Source organism: Musa acuminata, chromosome BXJ1-9 (genome assembly GCF_036884655.1).
Source record: "Musa acuminata AAA Group cultivar baxijiao chromosome BXJ1-9, Cavendish_Baxijiao_AAA, whole genome shotgun sequence".
NCBI classification, from domain to species: Eukaryota; Viridiplantae; Streptophyta; class Magnoliopsida; order Zingiberales; family Musaceae; genus Musa; species Musa acuminata.
This window is the reverse complement of record NC_088335.1, coordinates 6,269,800-6,283,976: the sequence shown is the minus strand read 5'-3', so window position 1 is coordinate 6,283,976 and position 14,177 is coordinate 6,269,800. Positions and strand designations below refer to the sequence as shown.

General features: G+C 40.6%; 3 protein-coding genes across 3 annotated transcripts; 1 reads left to right on the top strand and 2 right to left on the bottom strand.

The window, feature by feature from the left end:
- The first annotated feature begins 652 nt into the window (after positions 1–652).
- Positions 653–2,804, top strand: LOC135592774 (myb family transcription factor EFM-like). Its single transcript, XM_065082434.1, has 5 exons — positions 653–933; positions 1,034–1,254; positions 1,347–1,731; positions 2,036–2,112; positions 2,226–2,804. Exons 1-5 carry the CDS (start codon positions 732–734, stop codon positions 2,466–2,468), a joined length of 1,128 nt encoding a protein of 375 aa, XP_064938506.1. The 5' UTR covers positions 653–731; the 3' UTR covers positions 2,469–2,804.
- A 1,441-nt stretch (positions 2,805–4,245) lies between these two features.
- Positions 4,246–11,037, bottom strand: LOC103997347 (uncharacterized). The gene is made up of 5 exons (XM_009418528.3): positions 9,832–11,037; positions 8,468–8,932; positions 7,237–8,316; positions 5,663–5,831; positions 4,246–5,450 (listed from the first exon to the last, which is right to left on the bottom strand). The coding sequence occupies exons 1-5, from the start codon at positions 10,927–10,929 to the stop codon at positions 4,489–4,491; spliced, it is 3,774 nt and encodes a 1,257-aa protein (XP_009416803.2). The 5' UTR covers positions 10,930–11,037; the 3' UTR covers positions 4,246–4,488.
- A 319-nt stretch (positions 11,038–11,356) lies between these two features.
- On the bottom strand, positions 11,357–12,667 carry LOC103997508 (transcription factor bHLH84-like). The gene is made up of 5 exons (XM_065084632.1): positions 12,221–12,667; positions 11,926–12,141; positions 11,782–11,847; positions 11,599–11,664; positions 11,357–11,513 (listed from the first exon to the last, which is right to left on the bottom strand). Exons 1-5 carry the CDS (start codon positions 12,665–12,667, stop codon positions 11,397–11,399), a joined length of 912 nt encoding a protein of 303 aa, XP_064940704.1. The 3' UTR covers positions 11,357–11,396.
- Between the last annotated feature and the right edge of the window lie 1,510 nt (positions 12,668–14,177).

Below are 14,177 nucleotides of genomic sequence, written 5' to 3'. Positions count from 1 at the left end.
TTTTTTTCTTACAAAGAATAAACAAATAAAAAGAGATTTTATTATCAACCATCAATATCTCTGCAAACTGAATTGTGTGAGGTTTTGAGTAGATTTAATGCCATTTAAATCAAGTAATTGAGGATTTGAAGGCAACTGAATTGCTACATAATTATTGGATTAATTATTTATGTATGACATTTTTTTAAAATAAATTACACATTCCATATCAACCTTTATTCATAATACCATCTTAATTAATTAATTTATTAAAAAAAACCCACATAAAAATAATTAAAACAAACAACCTATTTAGCCGATTTCTGTTCCCACTTTCACCACCCAACCAAATTTTTTCTTTAAATAAATAAGCAAATAAAAAATTATCAATAAATTATAGTGGATTAAGGAATTAAAATAAGAAAGAATCCAACTCGGCGAGTCGGACCGCCACGTGAAGAAGCGGCACCTCGACTCGGTGAATCGGTTTCGGTTCGCCCCCATAAATGTCGCTCGAACCCGTTCCGTACGCGACGATTCGGGTCCGATGCTTGTCCGGTCTGTTTTCGCCCTCCCTCTCCCGTGAACCGGACCAGTCCCCTCTTCCTCCGCCTCTCCTCTCTTCTCCTGTGTTGTGCTGTATAAAACGGACGTCCCCCTCGCTTTCTCTGGACTATGTTCTCGTTTGCAGCCAGGCGACAGAGCGGTAGAGAGTGAGGGAAGGAGAGGGTGGGGCGCAAACGAGATCGGCGATGGCGGGGATCGGTCTGGAACTGAGGCTCTGCGCCTCGAGAACCGTCGGCGGCTTCGTCAAGCAGGCGGCGGCCGTTGTCGAGAGCACCGACCGCGGAGTGGCGAAGTTGGAGGAGTCCGTCAGGAGCTTGGAGGAGGAGAGGAGAAAGATCGATGCTTTCAAGCGCGAGCTCCCTCTCTGCATGCTCCTCCTCACGGACGGTACCCATCTTTCATCCGTTCTTGAGATTTTTAATGTATTTGGTGGTGAGATTTGATGTGATTTTAATGATTTTGATGCGACATTTTTCTCGGGTTGCAGTGATCGAAGGGTTGAAGAAGGAGCTTGAGCGCTGCCGGGGCCAGAAGTTGGCGAATGCCTTCGAAGAATTCATACCCATTAGGAGAAAGTGCGAGGAGGAGGCTGGGGTGAAGCTGGAAGCGGATTACGAAGACAAGAAGAACTGGATGAGTTCTGCTCAGCTGTGGAGCGTTAATTCTAGCGAAAACAACGATGAGGATGACAAGAGCATCACGGACGAGGTATAAAGGAGGAATTTTGAATGTTGTTTTCCTGGATTGTAATGGCTTTGATGAATTCTTTCCCTTTAATCGAACATTTGGTACGGTTGCAGAGAAATGGAAGACCGGATTGCGATGCGGAGAAGGAAAGCTTGAACTTAGAATCCAAGAATCTGAGTGCCGGGGGCGCATTCGTGCAGTTTAAGGGCATATCAGCCCTCGCGATGATACCAAAGGAAGAGGTAAAGCCACTGCCTGATCTCTCCCTGCGGTCACCTGCGGCCAAGAGCAACTCTTGCCCTGTTTCTGCCGTCACCGAGCACCAGGCTGGTGGTGGCTCGGGCTCTAAAGGCGTTGGTAGAGCGCCGCCGGCGATGACCGGTGCCCACCTTAGCTTGCAGGTGCTGCAGCAGGCACCGAGGAAAGCGAGGAGGTGCTGGTCGCCAGAGCTGCACCGCCGGTTTGTCCTCGCTCTCCAGCAGCTGGGTGGTGTTCGAGGTTAGCTTGGTTTCACATGTTTCTCGTACATGTTCGATAACATAGAGAAAAAAAGCTTCCTTTTCTTGTTCAGCAATGGACTCTTCGAAGTTTTTGGTTTGCCTGTCGTAGGTGGAGGAGGCAAATGGAAACAGAAATCTGAGATAGATTATGTATTTGTATTGTGATATAGTGATACTTCTATCTGAACAAAGCTTTTCTTTTTGGTAAACTGCGTTGGTATCAGAAATCTCTTGTAATTCTCTTTGAACTGCACTTGTTCTTCGTGCGATGGATAGTCTGATTGTAATTGATGTTGATGCAGTGGCTACTCCAAAGCAGATCAGAGAACTGATGAAGGTGGATGGTCTTACCAATGACGAAGTCAAAAGCCATCTGCAGGTTGCTTCTAAATTCCACATCCATGGCCTCTCATGGCTTAAGAATTCTCAAATCTTTACCACTTCATCCCTGCTTGGACTGCATTGACATTATGTTCTTGTTCTCTCTTCCAGAAATATCGATTGCACTCTCGAAAGTTGCCGAATGCTTCATCTTCTTTTAGTCGACCTCCCATGGTTTTAGGAGGCTTGTGGGTTCCTCCAGAGAACCATACAGTTTCACCACAACAGAGTGATTCCCAGTCTGGCTCTCCTCAGAGTTCTCTTCGATTAGCTGGTTGCGACAGCACAATCTCTGCCGCTGCTGGGGATAGCTGTGAGGAAGAAGGGAAGTCGGAGAGCTGCAACGGGAGATGAGGAACATTTGCTGCTGAACATAGTTAACAAGTATATGAAGAGAGATCCTTGGGAGTATTGTGAAGAGACTGATATATTACTTCCAATGCATAGAGATAAGGAGAGCTTTGTGGATACAATGCCCGGCATGACCGAGCCTGAGCGTGTAGCATAAGAGGGGTTGCTTTTGCTGAGTAGAGAAGTCATAGATCTCCTCACATGAGATTTTAGGCAGCATTCAAGTTCCCCACCATTAGTCATCAATTTTCCTTGAGTTTTGGTGTTTGGATAAACTGAAGCTTGCTTTCGACAATGTCGCATTTTCCCTGGAATAATAAGTTGTGCCGGTTTTCGACATGATTGGTCTTGAATTTGTTTGCCAAGGCTTCTGTGGGTGTAATCTTATTTGTTGCTTGCATATGTGTTTGCTTCATAATATCCTTTTCGGCGCTCGGTTTTTTTTATCTGATTTCATAGCCTAGCATGAGATTAGTAGTTAGTTCTCAGGTAGAAATCCAAAAGTTTGTGTATGAACTGCTCTTATTCTTGTTTCTAAGCACTCCTGTGCCCAATCCCAGTTCTGAAGTCCTTTTGCTTTCTAATAATATCTTTCGGTGTTCTTGCTTCTCAGTGATATCAGATTATTTGTACCATCTCTTTGTTGTCTTCTTTTATTGTCTTGATTTCTTGATCACTTGGAATGAGCTTTCTCCACAATCATTGATGCAGCAGTTAGCAGAGCAAAGGCATCGTTTCACTGGTTCTATTAGTCTCAATGAATCAATCCATATGAACTCAGATGATACCTTCGATCCAATCCCTCGTCTGGCATATGATCTGCTGCACCTTCTTGCTTTGTGTGCTGGAAGCAGCAAAATGGCTGCATCTTGTCAGCAGCACCAGCAATCCAACCTTTTTCTCTGACAAGTCTAACACTTTGCTGACTGCTTTTGATTTCAAGGTAATTCCTGCTTTGCTATGTCCATTAGTAGGGCCATCTGTTGCATCAAGGCTTGCATGCGGCAGGCAACTACTGCCTTGCCTGGGAAATGGATTCTACTCGCTGCTTCCTGGTAGAATGCCCACCCACTGTAGCACGATGTCCCTCTTGAGACTCTTCCACATTGCTTCGTTGAGCTTTGTCTACCACACGTAAACAACCCCTGTAGGCATCTCTTTGGGAGTTATTATTATTATTATAACCTTGTTTACATTAACCCATGTCACATTCCCTATGTCAAAGGACATTAATAGGACAAAAATGTACATCTCACTGAGGACATCTAAAGATTCGAATCACTTGTCTTCGATTTGGTGACCCCACAACAATAGTATAATCCCTAGATATGAGCTGTTAGATATAATCATAAGAATCTCTAGTGTTTGTTCTTGGATCATATTTATCACCTCTATGATTGATGGGCCTACTTCAGATATGATCTCCACAAGTATGGTTAAATTAGGATCAAACAGTTGTTTTATCGAGTATTTATCCAATAATATTTTGATTCCATCATGGATGTGACTATGTCCTCATTCAGAAGCCATTATACAAAAATATTGCTATAGAACATGATTTCAGTGTCCAGTTGAAACATCTATGTTATGCTGAGTCATCGATCACACGTTTTAGATAACAATTCATAGAATTGTTCTCTAAAAATAATGACTCTTAGAGCTAAGATCATTACTGCTGTTGGTTATAGTATATTCTCTTATTTTCTGATGGATCAACACACTAAATTTACAATCAGATCATGTTTCAGACCATGCCACCCACCAATTCGATGCAAGAATATTAATCATGAACAAGTGAAACAAGCATATTTACATGTACAATCAAACTAAAGTTGCAAGCGTCAAACACAACTCATCCTTGCCTCATCTCATTGCAGCTATACAAACACTATATCAGATACAACTGATTTAAGAGTGCCAAGAGTCACAAGACTTTTCTTTATCTTGCTTTGCCTTGTAGAACAAGAATCTTGGTTTTTCAACTCTAGTTGTAGTTTGGAATGATGAAATGCAAGCGGTTGAATCACAAAAGAGATTGAATTAGTGAGTGAGCACTTTCTAACTGGTGCCTTCCATCTTTGTTGATGTGATGGTCTCTGAGATCCTGCTCTATCCACTGGTAGATCTTCTGCAAGGAACAAGACGTTAGTTCAAGTTCTTCCAAGGGAGCAGATTCATTTCCTAACATTTTCATGCATGTAAAATGGACCAGGCCGAAAACCAAGCGGAAGTCTGCCCTTTTTAATGCAACCTCCAGACCTGCCAATATGACAACACCGACAGCGTCCAATATTCTTGGGCTTCCCTTATTTAGCAGGATGAGTAGCATCTCTATAAGATTTTCAAAAGCAGAAGTTGGCAGTTTGGGGGTTTGATCGTCATCATATTGGCTGAGATCACCATCTCTGTGTAACTCAATCTTGCCCAGAACAGAAAGCCACACTGGAAATTTAGCTTCAACGAGATCAGCCAACTCCAAATTGCTCTCTTTCTCTGACATCATCAATTGGTTGCAGCCCAACCCCAATATGAGAGTAGGCAACCATGACTTGGCAACAGAGACTACATTCGAAGCATGTCGACTACCAACATACATTTCAACAGAGGTAATTAGATCTAGAAGATCATTTGCAAGATAGAAGGCTTCCGGCAATGGTGCTGAAGACTCATTAGAGCACTTCAGGACCAAATGCAGTAGCTTGGCTGCGTATGAAAACGAACTTTTCAAGTATGTGATGATAACCTTAAAACTTTCATCCTGCTTATCCTTCAAAACCTCTTCCTGGTTAGATGACTTTTGGTGTTGATGTCTTTTTAAAACTGAGACTATATGTCGAATGTGATCTGATGCAAACTTTAGGTACCTTCTATGGTTTTGGTTGGTATGTCGTATTGTTTCAGCATCAACAACAAATTTCATAATTGCCATGTGCAACTTCACCATATTCTCTATCCTTTTAACTTCAAAAGAAGCCACTTGATCACCTGAAAATAAAATGTCTACAGTAGCATTCAGGTAGCTCTTATGAATGACTCAGTGATCATTATATTAATGACGAGTTAAAAAAGTGAGTTTGCAGGACTTGGTCAGTCAATAGCCATATTGTTATCTGCTTAAAGGAACAAAGCAATATGACCAGTTTTAGGTAATGTTAATCTTATTCGCTAAAATGATTTGCAGATTCAATTCTAACTACCTTCAGTTGAATTTGGGATGCCTTCCTGAGCCTCTTTACGGTTGGATTTCCGACGCTGTGAAGTCTCAACTCCATACTCAGAATTTTGATTAGGTTTTCCAAAAGCATGTTCTGAGAAGATTTTATCAGCACAATTGACTATGTGATCCAATGCATGATCTAGAGTTTCCTGTTTACAAATAAAATCAATATGAAACATAGCAGTAAGTAAACTAACTACTAATTTCTGATTGAGAATGTGTAGCTTTAAAGTTTAAAGTAAAACATTATACTCCATAAGTGTTTCAGAACCTTCAAAATATGTAGAAGCCTTCCAAAAATGTCCCTTTTTACAGCTAATGTTGGATCAGATATTGGACATGGTCATAGTTGACTTCCTATCATGAAAAGGGAGGTCATTTGAGGCAACCTAGATGATTTAGAAGCACATATGCCAAGTTTAAATCTCTATATATGTTATCTCCTACTGGTCATCGTTAGCAATTTTGGATCAATAAATCATTTCAGGAAGGCTGCTTAACTTTCATGATATACATCATAGCTATACAACTACTCAATTACCACCACATTGTATTGAATAAAACCATGGATTCAATTACATAAACATTACAAAAACCTCAATATCAGAGTCACAATTCTGTAGACCCAAATCCACATTCTGAATTTCCTGCACAAAATATTCCATCAACACCAACCTCTCTCCATAAACCTCAAACCTTATTCCAACATGTGCCATCAAGTAATCCAGCACAATTTTCAAAAGAAAATGGAAAAAAAATAACAGAGAGAAGTGCAAACTTTTTCATTAGAACCAGCATAAAAAACTAAGAGGACCAGAAATGGCCATTTCTGCATCTTCATAGCCAGACCATCCATGGATATGAAGAAATCATGCATCTTTAAAGGAAGAGTATTTACTCAATTTTTGAAGATACTAGTGCAACTGATCTAACAAACTGTAACACCTTTAAGAATTCTTGTAGGTAATATCAAACCACATTTAAATTTGCACCTACATCATTTGTTACAAGTTTTTCTGCAGAACTGATTATTATTTACAGATAAAGTTCAGATAGGCTGTTTGTTCAATCTGAATGCAATAACAGAACCCAAACACAATTCAGTTATGGATATTAACCTAGGAAAATGAAAGAATGGCTTAAAATAGTATTTGCTAACTAATTTATGTAACTTAGCTACAAATTATTGCCTATCAACCTCTTCATATACAAAAATTAAGGTAAATTTTGATGTCGCCTTTTTTCATACTTTGGTGACTGTTTATAGATGAATAATCATCTATTGTGCCCATAATTTACCACCAGAAGGAAGAGAATCATGAAATGCCTAGTACACTCTTTAAGGCAATATATATAGATCATAACTGAGAAAAATTTTCACATATTTTCACATGAAAAAATTATAGAATGGCAACTGTGTGGTCAAGTCAAATTTAAGCTATAAAATAGGTCCCTATAACAATTCTCAATTGAAAGTTTCAACAATTCATGCAAAAGTATAACTCATTTTTGTAACACATCAAAAGACGAAAGCTGAGAAAAGAAGCTACCTACCTCTACAGATGACCTTTTTTGATGAAAATCATTGTCCTTGACACCGCCAACATCATTAGTTGTAGTTGAGCCAACATTCTGAGAAGACATGGATATGGCAAATGTTGTGTAGGCCATGAGAGGTTCCATGTCCAACTGTTTCAACTCCATACACTGTTGAATATACACCTCAGAAATAACACCTAGTGCAGAAAATGCCATTTCTGAAATAGAAGAATTCAGTACAGCATTTCTAGTTGTTTCTGATGCAAGCAGACTTTTTACTTGCCATGCTGCTGCTGCTGCAACGGCAAAATCCTTATCATCACTGGATGTGCCAGGATCTTGTGATCTTTTTCCAGTCACTTGATCTGTTGATGAAATTTTCATGGGTAACCTAGCTTTTTTCTTTTTCGAAGTTTGCAAGATCTGCTGTGTTGATCCTAAACCAAATCTAACTCGAAAATTAGAAGCAGTATCCTGTAAGATATTTGCTAATTCTTTGAACATCTCATCAAACCAACCACACGAAAAAATCAACTTTTGTGCTGCCTTTACAACTCCTTGTCTTTCAACATTATCAGATAGCCCAGTTGAGTTTCTTATGATAACCATACAGCTATCATAAATGCCACCTAAGTTTTCTGTAGGTACAACAGAAGCGATGCTCAAGATAGCTGTCTGGGCACGCTCAGAAGTTGCTGCAGTAAGCAAATGTTTCAATTTCTTAGCCGACAGCAACTCACTAAGAGCTCGTTTAACAGACAACTCACTCGACAAGCACTGGCATATATTGGATGAAGCAACAACCAAGCCATCAATCTGCTCCACACCTAGGCCCTTAGGTGAAAGAGCCAAAGTGACACAGACCCTGGCAAGTTCCATGAGAGACCTCGGAGATGACCCCTCTGAGAGAGCAAATTCACAAAACCTTGCCCCAGCATCAGGAGACCGTCTAATAAGGGCAACACAGCGGCTACATGCCTCTTTAATAGCCAATTTTGATGGAAAGTAAGAAGGAATGAGCAGCTTTGTAATTTTGCTAGCAACTCGTGGATGATCATTTGCCAAGGAGGACAACAAGTCATTCAAGCTAACCACCTGATAAATGAAAAAAATACTCATGGAAAGAGCTAACTTGAACATACAACTTCCAGGAATGCATTCAAACTTGAGACGAATCAAATTAAAAGTGATAGTTGATTTTGGAAGGAAAAAAAAAAAAACAGATAGCCACACTTTATGTACATACCTTATTAAATTGGATAGTACGTAGATCTCGAACAGCTAGGAGAAGATCAACAACAGAAACTCGAACTGAAAGCACAGGATCAGAAAACAGGGAACCCAATCTTGGAAGGAGAACTTTCATTACCTCATGACTTTGTGGATTTTGAAGCAAATAAATGATGCCATTAATGGACGACATCCTAACTTCATAGCATATGTCAATCGACATGCTATCAACAATTTTAGCTAAAAATTTTGTTATGGTTGAAGAAGGAATAACTTCCCAAAATAAATGAAGAATGCGACAAGAACCTTCAACAGCAACTGACCTTACTTCAGGACAGTCATCTAAAAGCAATTTCTCTAATAAGAAGAACTGTTTATTTAACAAACTGTCTTTGACTTCATTTGTCGCATCTGGATCTTCAAGTGGGAATACATCCAACAGTAGATGCAATGCATTTTGGCGAACATTGGAGTTGGCAACCTGACAGATTATATACTAGTAGTAAGGAAAGAAAAAAATGTTGCATAACATGAACAAATTTATAATTTACCAAAAAACTGTATATTAATATAATTTATAATAATCCATTATGTAATCTACCCTTATCAGATAAAGGTTAAACATCATCATCAAATAGGGTAATCAAGGCTAAATAGTTCCAAGCACTTCTGAATTAGATCTGCTTCATCTTTAGATATGCTTGATCACTCGTGTAAGAATCTCCTCTACCAAACAAAAGAGAAGTAGGATTATTTAGCAGAACAAAGGACATTTTTCTCTAAACATCTAATCTGTGACAATTGCTTGGAACAGGATCATACTAAGCATGATGCTGCAAGCGACAATTTTTTTCATTCATGTTTGTTATTCCCCAAATTACTGTTGTTCTGTAGTTTTGGAAAAAAAATAGAAAAATAAAATGCAGAGTTTTGGAAAGGCAAACAACAATAGACTTTATGCATGGTTTTTTGATAAAGGCAAAAATCTAGTGTTTTTTAAATTGCTCATATTTCAAATATGTGAAACTGATGAAGCATCTATTGAAAATGCATCAAGAACTATCATTAACATCCATCAGAGAAAAGGCTGAGCATAGAAAAATCTATATCAGTCATCTTCATATATTAGTCATGAAAACCAAGATATTCATATGAATAAGAAGACATCCAGAATCATAGTTCCTTTGTAATTCAGTATATTCTTGATGCAAAATCCCATGTGTTCAATGATTTAGCAGTGACATGCCGGTCATAGTGAGTTCAATGACATAGACCTGCATGTGTTCAATGACTAAGCAGAACAAAGGACATAGTGAGTGGCATTGCACTACATGCACAATAATACTGAATTCAATAAGAACAATAGAGTAATGCAAGCACCTGCAACGACCGGAAAAGTACTGGTTCCACGAGTCGGAGGAGGAGCTTCTCAACACCAACAGTCATCCTCTGTTCGATAAACCCACCTAAGACTCTCCTTACAGAGGCAGCAAGCAGTTTGGAGCTGGCATGAATTGCTCCTTCTATCAGTCCTTGCAAGAAGCCATCCTCGATTTCTTCCCTTAAAGATTCCTCAGATCCCTTCCAAGATCTGAAAAGGATATCTGCATATGCCTCAAGCACTGACTTCCTCCCAAAAGGGATCTGAGATTTCATCAGCACCAGAGATTCCTTCATAAGCTGTCCATTCAACCCCAGCATGAAAGCTACGAACTTCCTTCCTTCGTCCATCTTCAGATACACTGGCGTGATGACGCAGCGAACAAGAAGCGTCTTCATGTCCTCGATGCTCTCATCCACATAATCAAACAACAAGAACGCCTCCCTGAGCGCGTAGACCCTTCGGACGTCGGCCTTCTTGCCCTCGGTTAACGAACTCGAGAGCAAGAACGGCAATGACTGGGAGACCAAGTTTTCCCTCCCCGGCAGATTCGCCTTCCACCATTCCTCGCAGAGGCTGGCAACCTGGGAAAGGAGCGCCGGGTCCCACTCGTACAACACGAGACCGTCGTGCAGAGATCGAACAGACGGCAGGAGGACGGACGGGGCGAACAGGTTATTAGGGTGGGAGACGCAGAGGTGGGCCACGAAGGCGTAAGCTTTAAGGTTCCTGAGGTGATCTAAGGTTTCAGGAGAAATGGGATTGTCAGATCCTTCAGCACCAGCGGCTTCCGGAGTCTGGGCTCTCGAGGACTGCCTGGACCGCTTCGTGGGAGGGGAACGGGAGGAACGACCAAGGGCAGCGGCCGAGGCGGAGCTGCAAGGGCGGAGGGAGTTCTTGAAGGCATCGAGGGACCGGGAAATGGATAGATGGAGGGCGGGGAGGAGGGAGGCGACGAGGTCCGAGGAGGCGGGGAGGGAGAAGATGAGGGATCTGAGAGAGGACTTGCCGGTCTTGGTGGAGGCGAGGGAAACCGCGGAGGAGAGGATTTCGTCGGCGGAGGACGAGGTGGTCGAGGTGCGCAGCCTCTTCTCCATCGAATGGAATCGAATGGAGGAGAGTCAGAGAGAGAGCGGAGAAGAAGCGGAGCGGGAAACTGCCGAATTCAAAATCTTTATCGGAAGGGTTTGGGGATTTCGGCCGGTGGCGACCGCGTTTCATAGAACTAAACAAATAGATAAATAAGAAAATATACCGTATATATATATATATATATATATATATTAATAAAAATAAAAATACCCTATAAAATTATCTTAAATGCCCTAAAAAATTACCCCCTCAAAGAAAAGACGTGCGTTGACGGATCGGATCAAATGGCGAGCAAGTAATTTTGATCATAATTTGCAACTCATCACTGCAACACGACACAAGGGAAAGATATTAAGTCGACTTCAGTCTTCTGGTGTGTGAGACTTCATGTACAACAAGCTCATCAAAAGGACAGTGATGTTGATGGTGATGTTGCTTATTAACCAGAGTTAAAATTATTTACTGCATTGACTTAGAACCCCTCATTACAAGTATTTGCAGACACAAATATCTCTGAGTTGACTCGGCCATCAATCATCCCACTGTGGACAACAGGAGCGTACATCCACAGCTCATCCGAGCTCAAAAGCTGCACATTCTCAGCACAAAGAGGAGAAGATCTCTAAGTAATCTTTCATCACAGAATTGGACTTGGAAGTCGTTCAGAGTCTCACCTTTATCTGCAGCTGCAAGAACTTGACGTAACGAACAGCTTCTTCGAGCATTGTGCTAATGTCAACCTGCAAGCAGAATCAATGTGGTTCTTCATTTTGTCACAGAGAAGGGTTTCAGAAGAAGAAGAAGAAGAAGAAGACAAAGGACATTAAAAGTCGGAAAGCACTCTTCTGAAGACTTACTTTAGTTCCATTAGGCACCAGGTTCTGCAATGTCCTCAATCTAGCATTGATTCTTTCCCTTCTTTGCTGCGTTCAACAGGCTTCGAGATTATATTCTGACCCAATTCTGGAGTTTATCGGATGATTGATAGATGAATATATTACCTTTGCATAGAGGCTTTGAGGATCTGTGGCTGGCCATCGATTCGATCGTGTTTTCGCATTAAGATCAGCATGGAAAGCTTGTGAGTCTTCCTCAGAGCTGTGGCTGCAGCAACTCCGGCCACTGCTCCTATCATTGTTCTCTTCCTCGTCACCACACACAATGCTCTTCTGGTTCCTCTCAGGTCGTGCCTTCTTCACGCTCTTCAGAGCCTGCACCTGAATCAGCTAGTTCTTCGGATCAATATGGGCATGATTTGATCCCCAACCATCATAGAGATGCTCATCGAACACTTACATTCGTCGGAGCCTGAAGCTTTTTCTTACAACTTTGACGACGGAAATCATCTTCAGAAGCATGAGACTCTCTCTTGCGCTTTGGCATCTCTGCATGAGCAGCAGTAGGTCCGTGCATGCTCAAAGTTTGATTCACAGCGACTTGATCTCCCACCAAGCAATGGTTCGTGAAGACCGGCACAGTGCCGATTGCATGTGCTCCATCGGATTCATCTCCACTCTGAGACCAGTAGCACAAACTGGGGTTGCTGTTCTCATTTGCTGACCAACAGTAACATGAATCAGCTGCATGAGAAGAACAACAAGACGATGGCGGGAGTTCACAGCATCCAACATCTCGATCTTGCTCGCCAAAACACTGGTAGTTGCTGAGCAATTGTGCGATCATTCGGGACTCCTCATCAAGCATTGTAGCATCAAACGAGCTCCAAGTTGACTCCTGAGCCATTGCAACCTGCAGCCTCCACGGCAAAGTCCGAAATCTATTTATGCTGATGCTGAAAGGCTAGAATTGCTTCCAACTCTCTTTCAGCATCACTTGCAAATAATTAATTCATGATCCAACTCAGAGAGAGGTGTAAACATGGTGGCTCATCCAAGACCCGGTTAGGAAGCCACACACCCAGTGGATTGGATCAAGCAATTATTAGCATGACTCGACAAACATTGCAGAGGAAAACAAAATGGTTTTTTCGGCTCGACGAAAGTCCATGATCAGGAAACCAGAGAACGTGGGAGTTCTCGAGGGAATTTAATGAACTCAGCGAAAAATTATTCTGATGGATATAAAGAAAGGATGCAAGGGAGAGGTATGAGCATTGTTTAGTGGTCAGCTCACAGTACTTGTTCCCCAAATTGGGATTGTTACCTACCCACTGTTCCATTGCTCACAGCTTCATCATGTTCTCAGTGTTCCTAACAGGCAACAGTAAGCATCAGAGCTCTGATATGACATTGGGGATGTGTGATGCAGAGATTGTTTGAGAGGTTAAATGAGCATTTGCTTGTATGAACTCAGACATAATTAGAGTTAAGTATCATTCAAGACCAGATTGCAAAGATTGTGATTCCTGAAAACAACCTTAGTGAATCATATTCTTTATGACCTATGAGATCCACAGCTCAAAGGCTCTGTTATAGCAAAACAATCAACCATGGCATGATGCTTGACACAGTCTCCAACAAATATTAGAAACATTCAAATGCCAATAATATATATATATATATATATATATATATATATATATATATATATATATATATATATATATATATATGAAAGAAACTGTAAGATGACTTTGGCATGAGTTATATTAATAAAATAAAACTAATTTAAAAATATAATATTTCAAATATAAAATTAGAATAAACATGCAAAATCAAGCATGTTAATAATTATTTGTTATACAAGATATACATAAATATTCTTGATGAATTGGTGATGATGTGGTATGATAATCATGTGATTTATTTGTGAAATACTTTATGGAAAAAAAATATTAAGCATATTTTCCGTGATTTCCACATGTAATTTGGCCAACACATAGCTGAGTTTTGGATGGTAAGAATGTCAACGCGCCTCTATGCTTTTCGTGAACATGCAAATGCATATGGTATTATGAATAGGAGAAGATTGAGTGCATCAAAGGAAATATAACATCAAATATGGATAAGCATTGCTTGTTCTTCAACAGCTAGAGTTGCAATGTGAAGATATAGAAACTGGAGAAGATTGACTGCATCACAAGAAATATGGCATCAACTTTAGGGCTGTTCTTTAACAACCAGAGAGAGGTAAAAGAGGAAGAAGATAAACCAACTAGGAAAAAAAGAGGATAATTATATTGAAGATTTGTCTAACCTTAGGCATTAAATGCACATGCATATGGTATCATAAACAGGAGAATATTGACTATATCACAAAAAAGAATATGACATCGAGTTTATGTAAGGATTGC

Excerpts from the sequence above, each read along its gene's own strand:
- LOC135592774 (XM_065082434.1), top strand. The coding sequence starts at position 732 with ATGGCGGGGATCGGTCTGGAACTGAGGCTCTGCGCCTCGAGAACCGTC. Across the intron at positions 934-1,033 it reads CATGCTCCTCCTCACGGACG|TGATCGAAGGGTTGAAGAAG; the intron begins GTACCCATCTTT and ends CTCGGGTTGCAG. Across the intron at positions 1,732-2,035 it reads GCAGCTGGGTGGTGTTCGAG|TGGCTACTCCAAAGCAGATC; the intron begins GTTAGCTTGGTT and ends ATGTTGATGCAG.
- LOC103997347 (XM_009418528.3), bottom strand. The coding sequence starts at position 10,929 with ATGGAGAAGAGGCTGCGCACCTCGACCACCTCGTCCTCCGCCGACGAA. Across the intron at positions 8,933-9,831 it reads TACTTTTCCGGTCGTTGCAG|GTTGCCAACTCCAATGTTCG; the intron begins GTGCTTGCATTA and ends ATAATCTGTCAG. Across the intron at positions 5,451-5,662 it reads CATCCCAAATTCAACTGAAG|GTGATCAAGTGGCTTCTTTT; the intron begins GTAGTTAGAATT and ends TTTTATTTTCAG.
- LOC103997508 (XM_065084632.1), bottom strand. The coding sequence starts at position 12,667 with ATGGCTCAGGAGTCAACTTGGAGCTCGTTTGATGCTACAATGCTTGAT. Across the intron at positions 11,665-11,781 it reads TGGTGCCTAATGGAACTAAA|GTTGACATTAGCACAATGCT; the intron begins GTAAGTCTTCAG and ends TTCTGCTTGCAG. Across the intron at positions 11,514-11,598 it reads TCTTGCAGCTGCAGATAAAG|CTTTTGAGCTCGGATGAGCT; the intron begins GTGAGACTCTGA and ends GAGAATGTGCAG.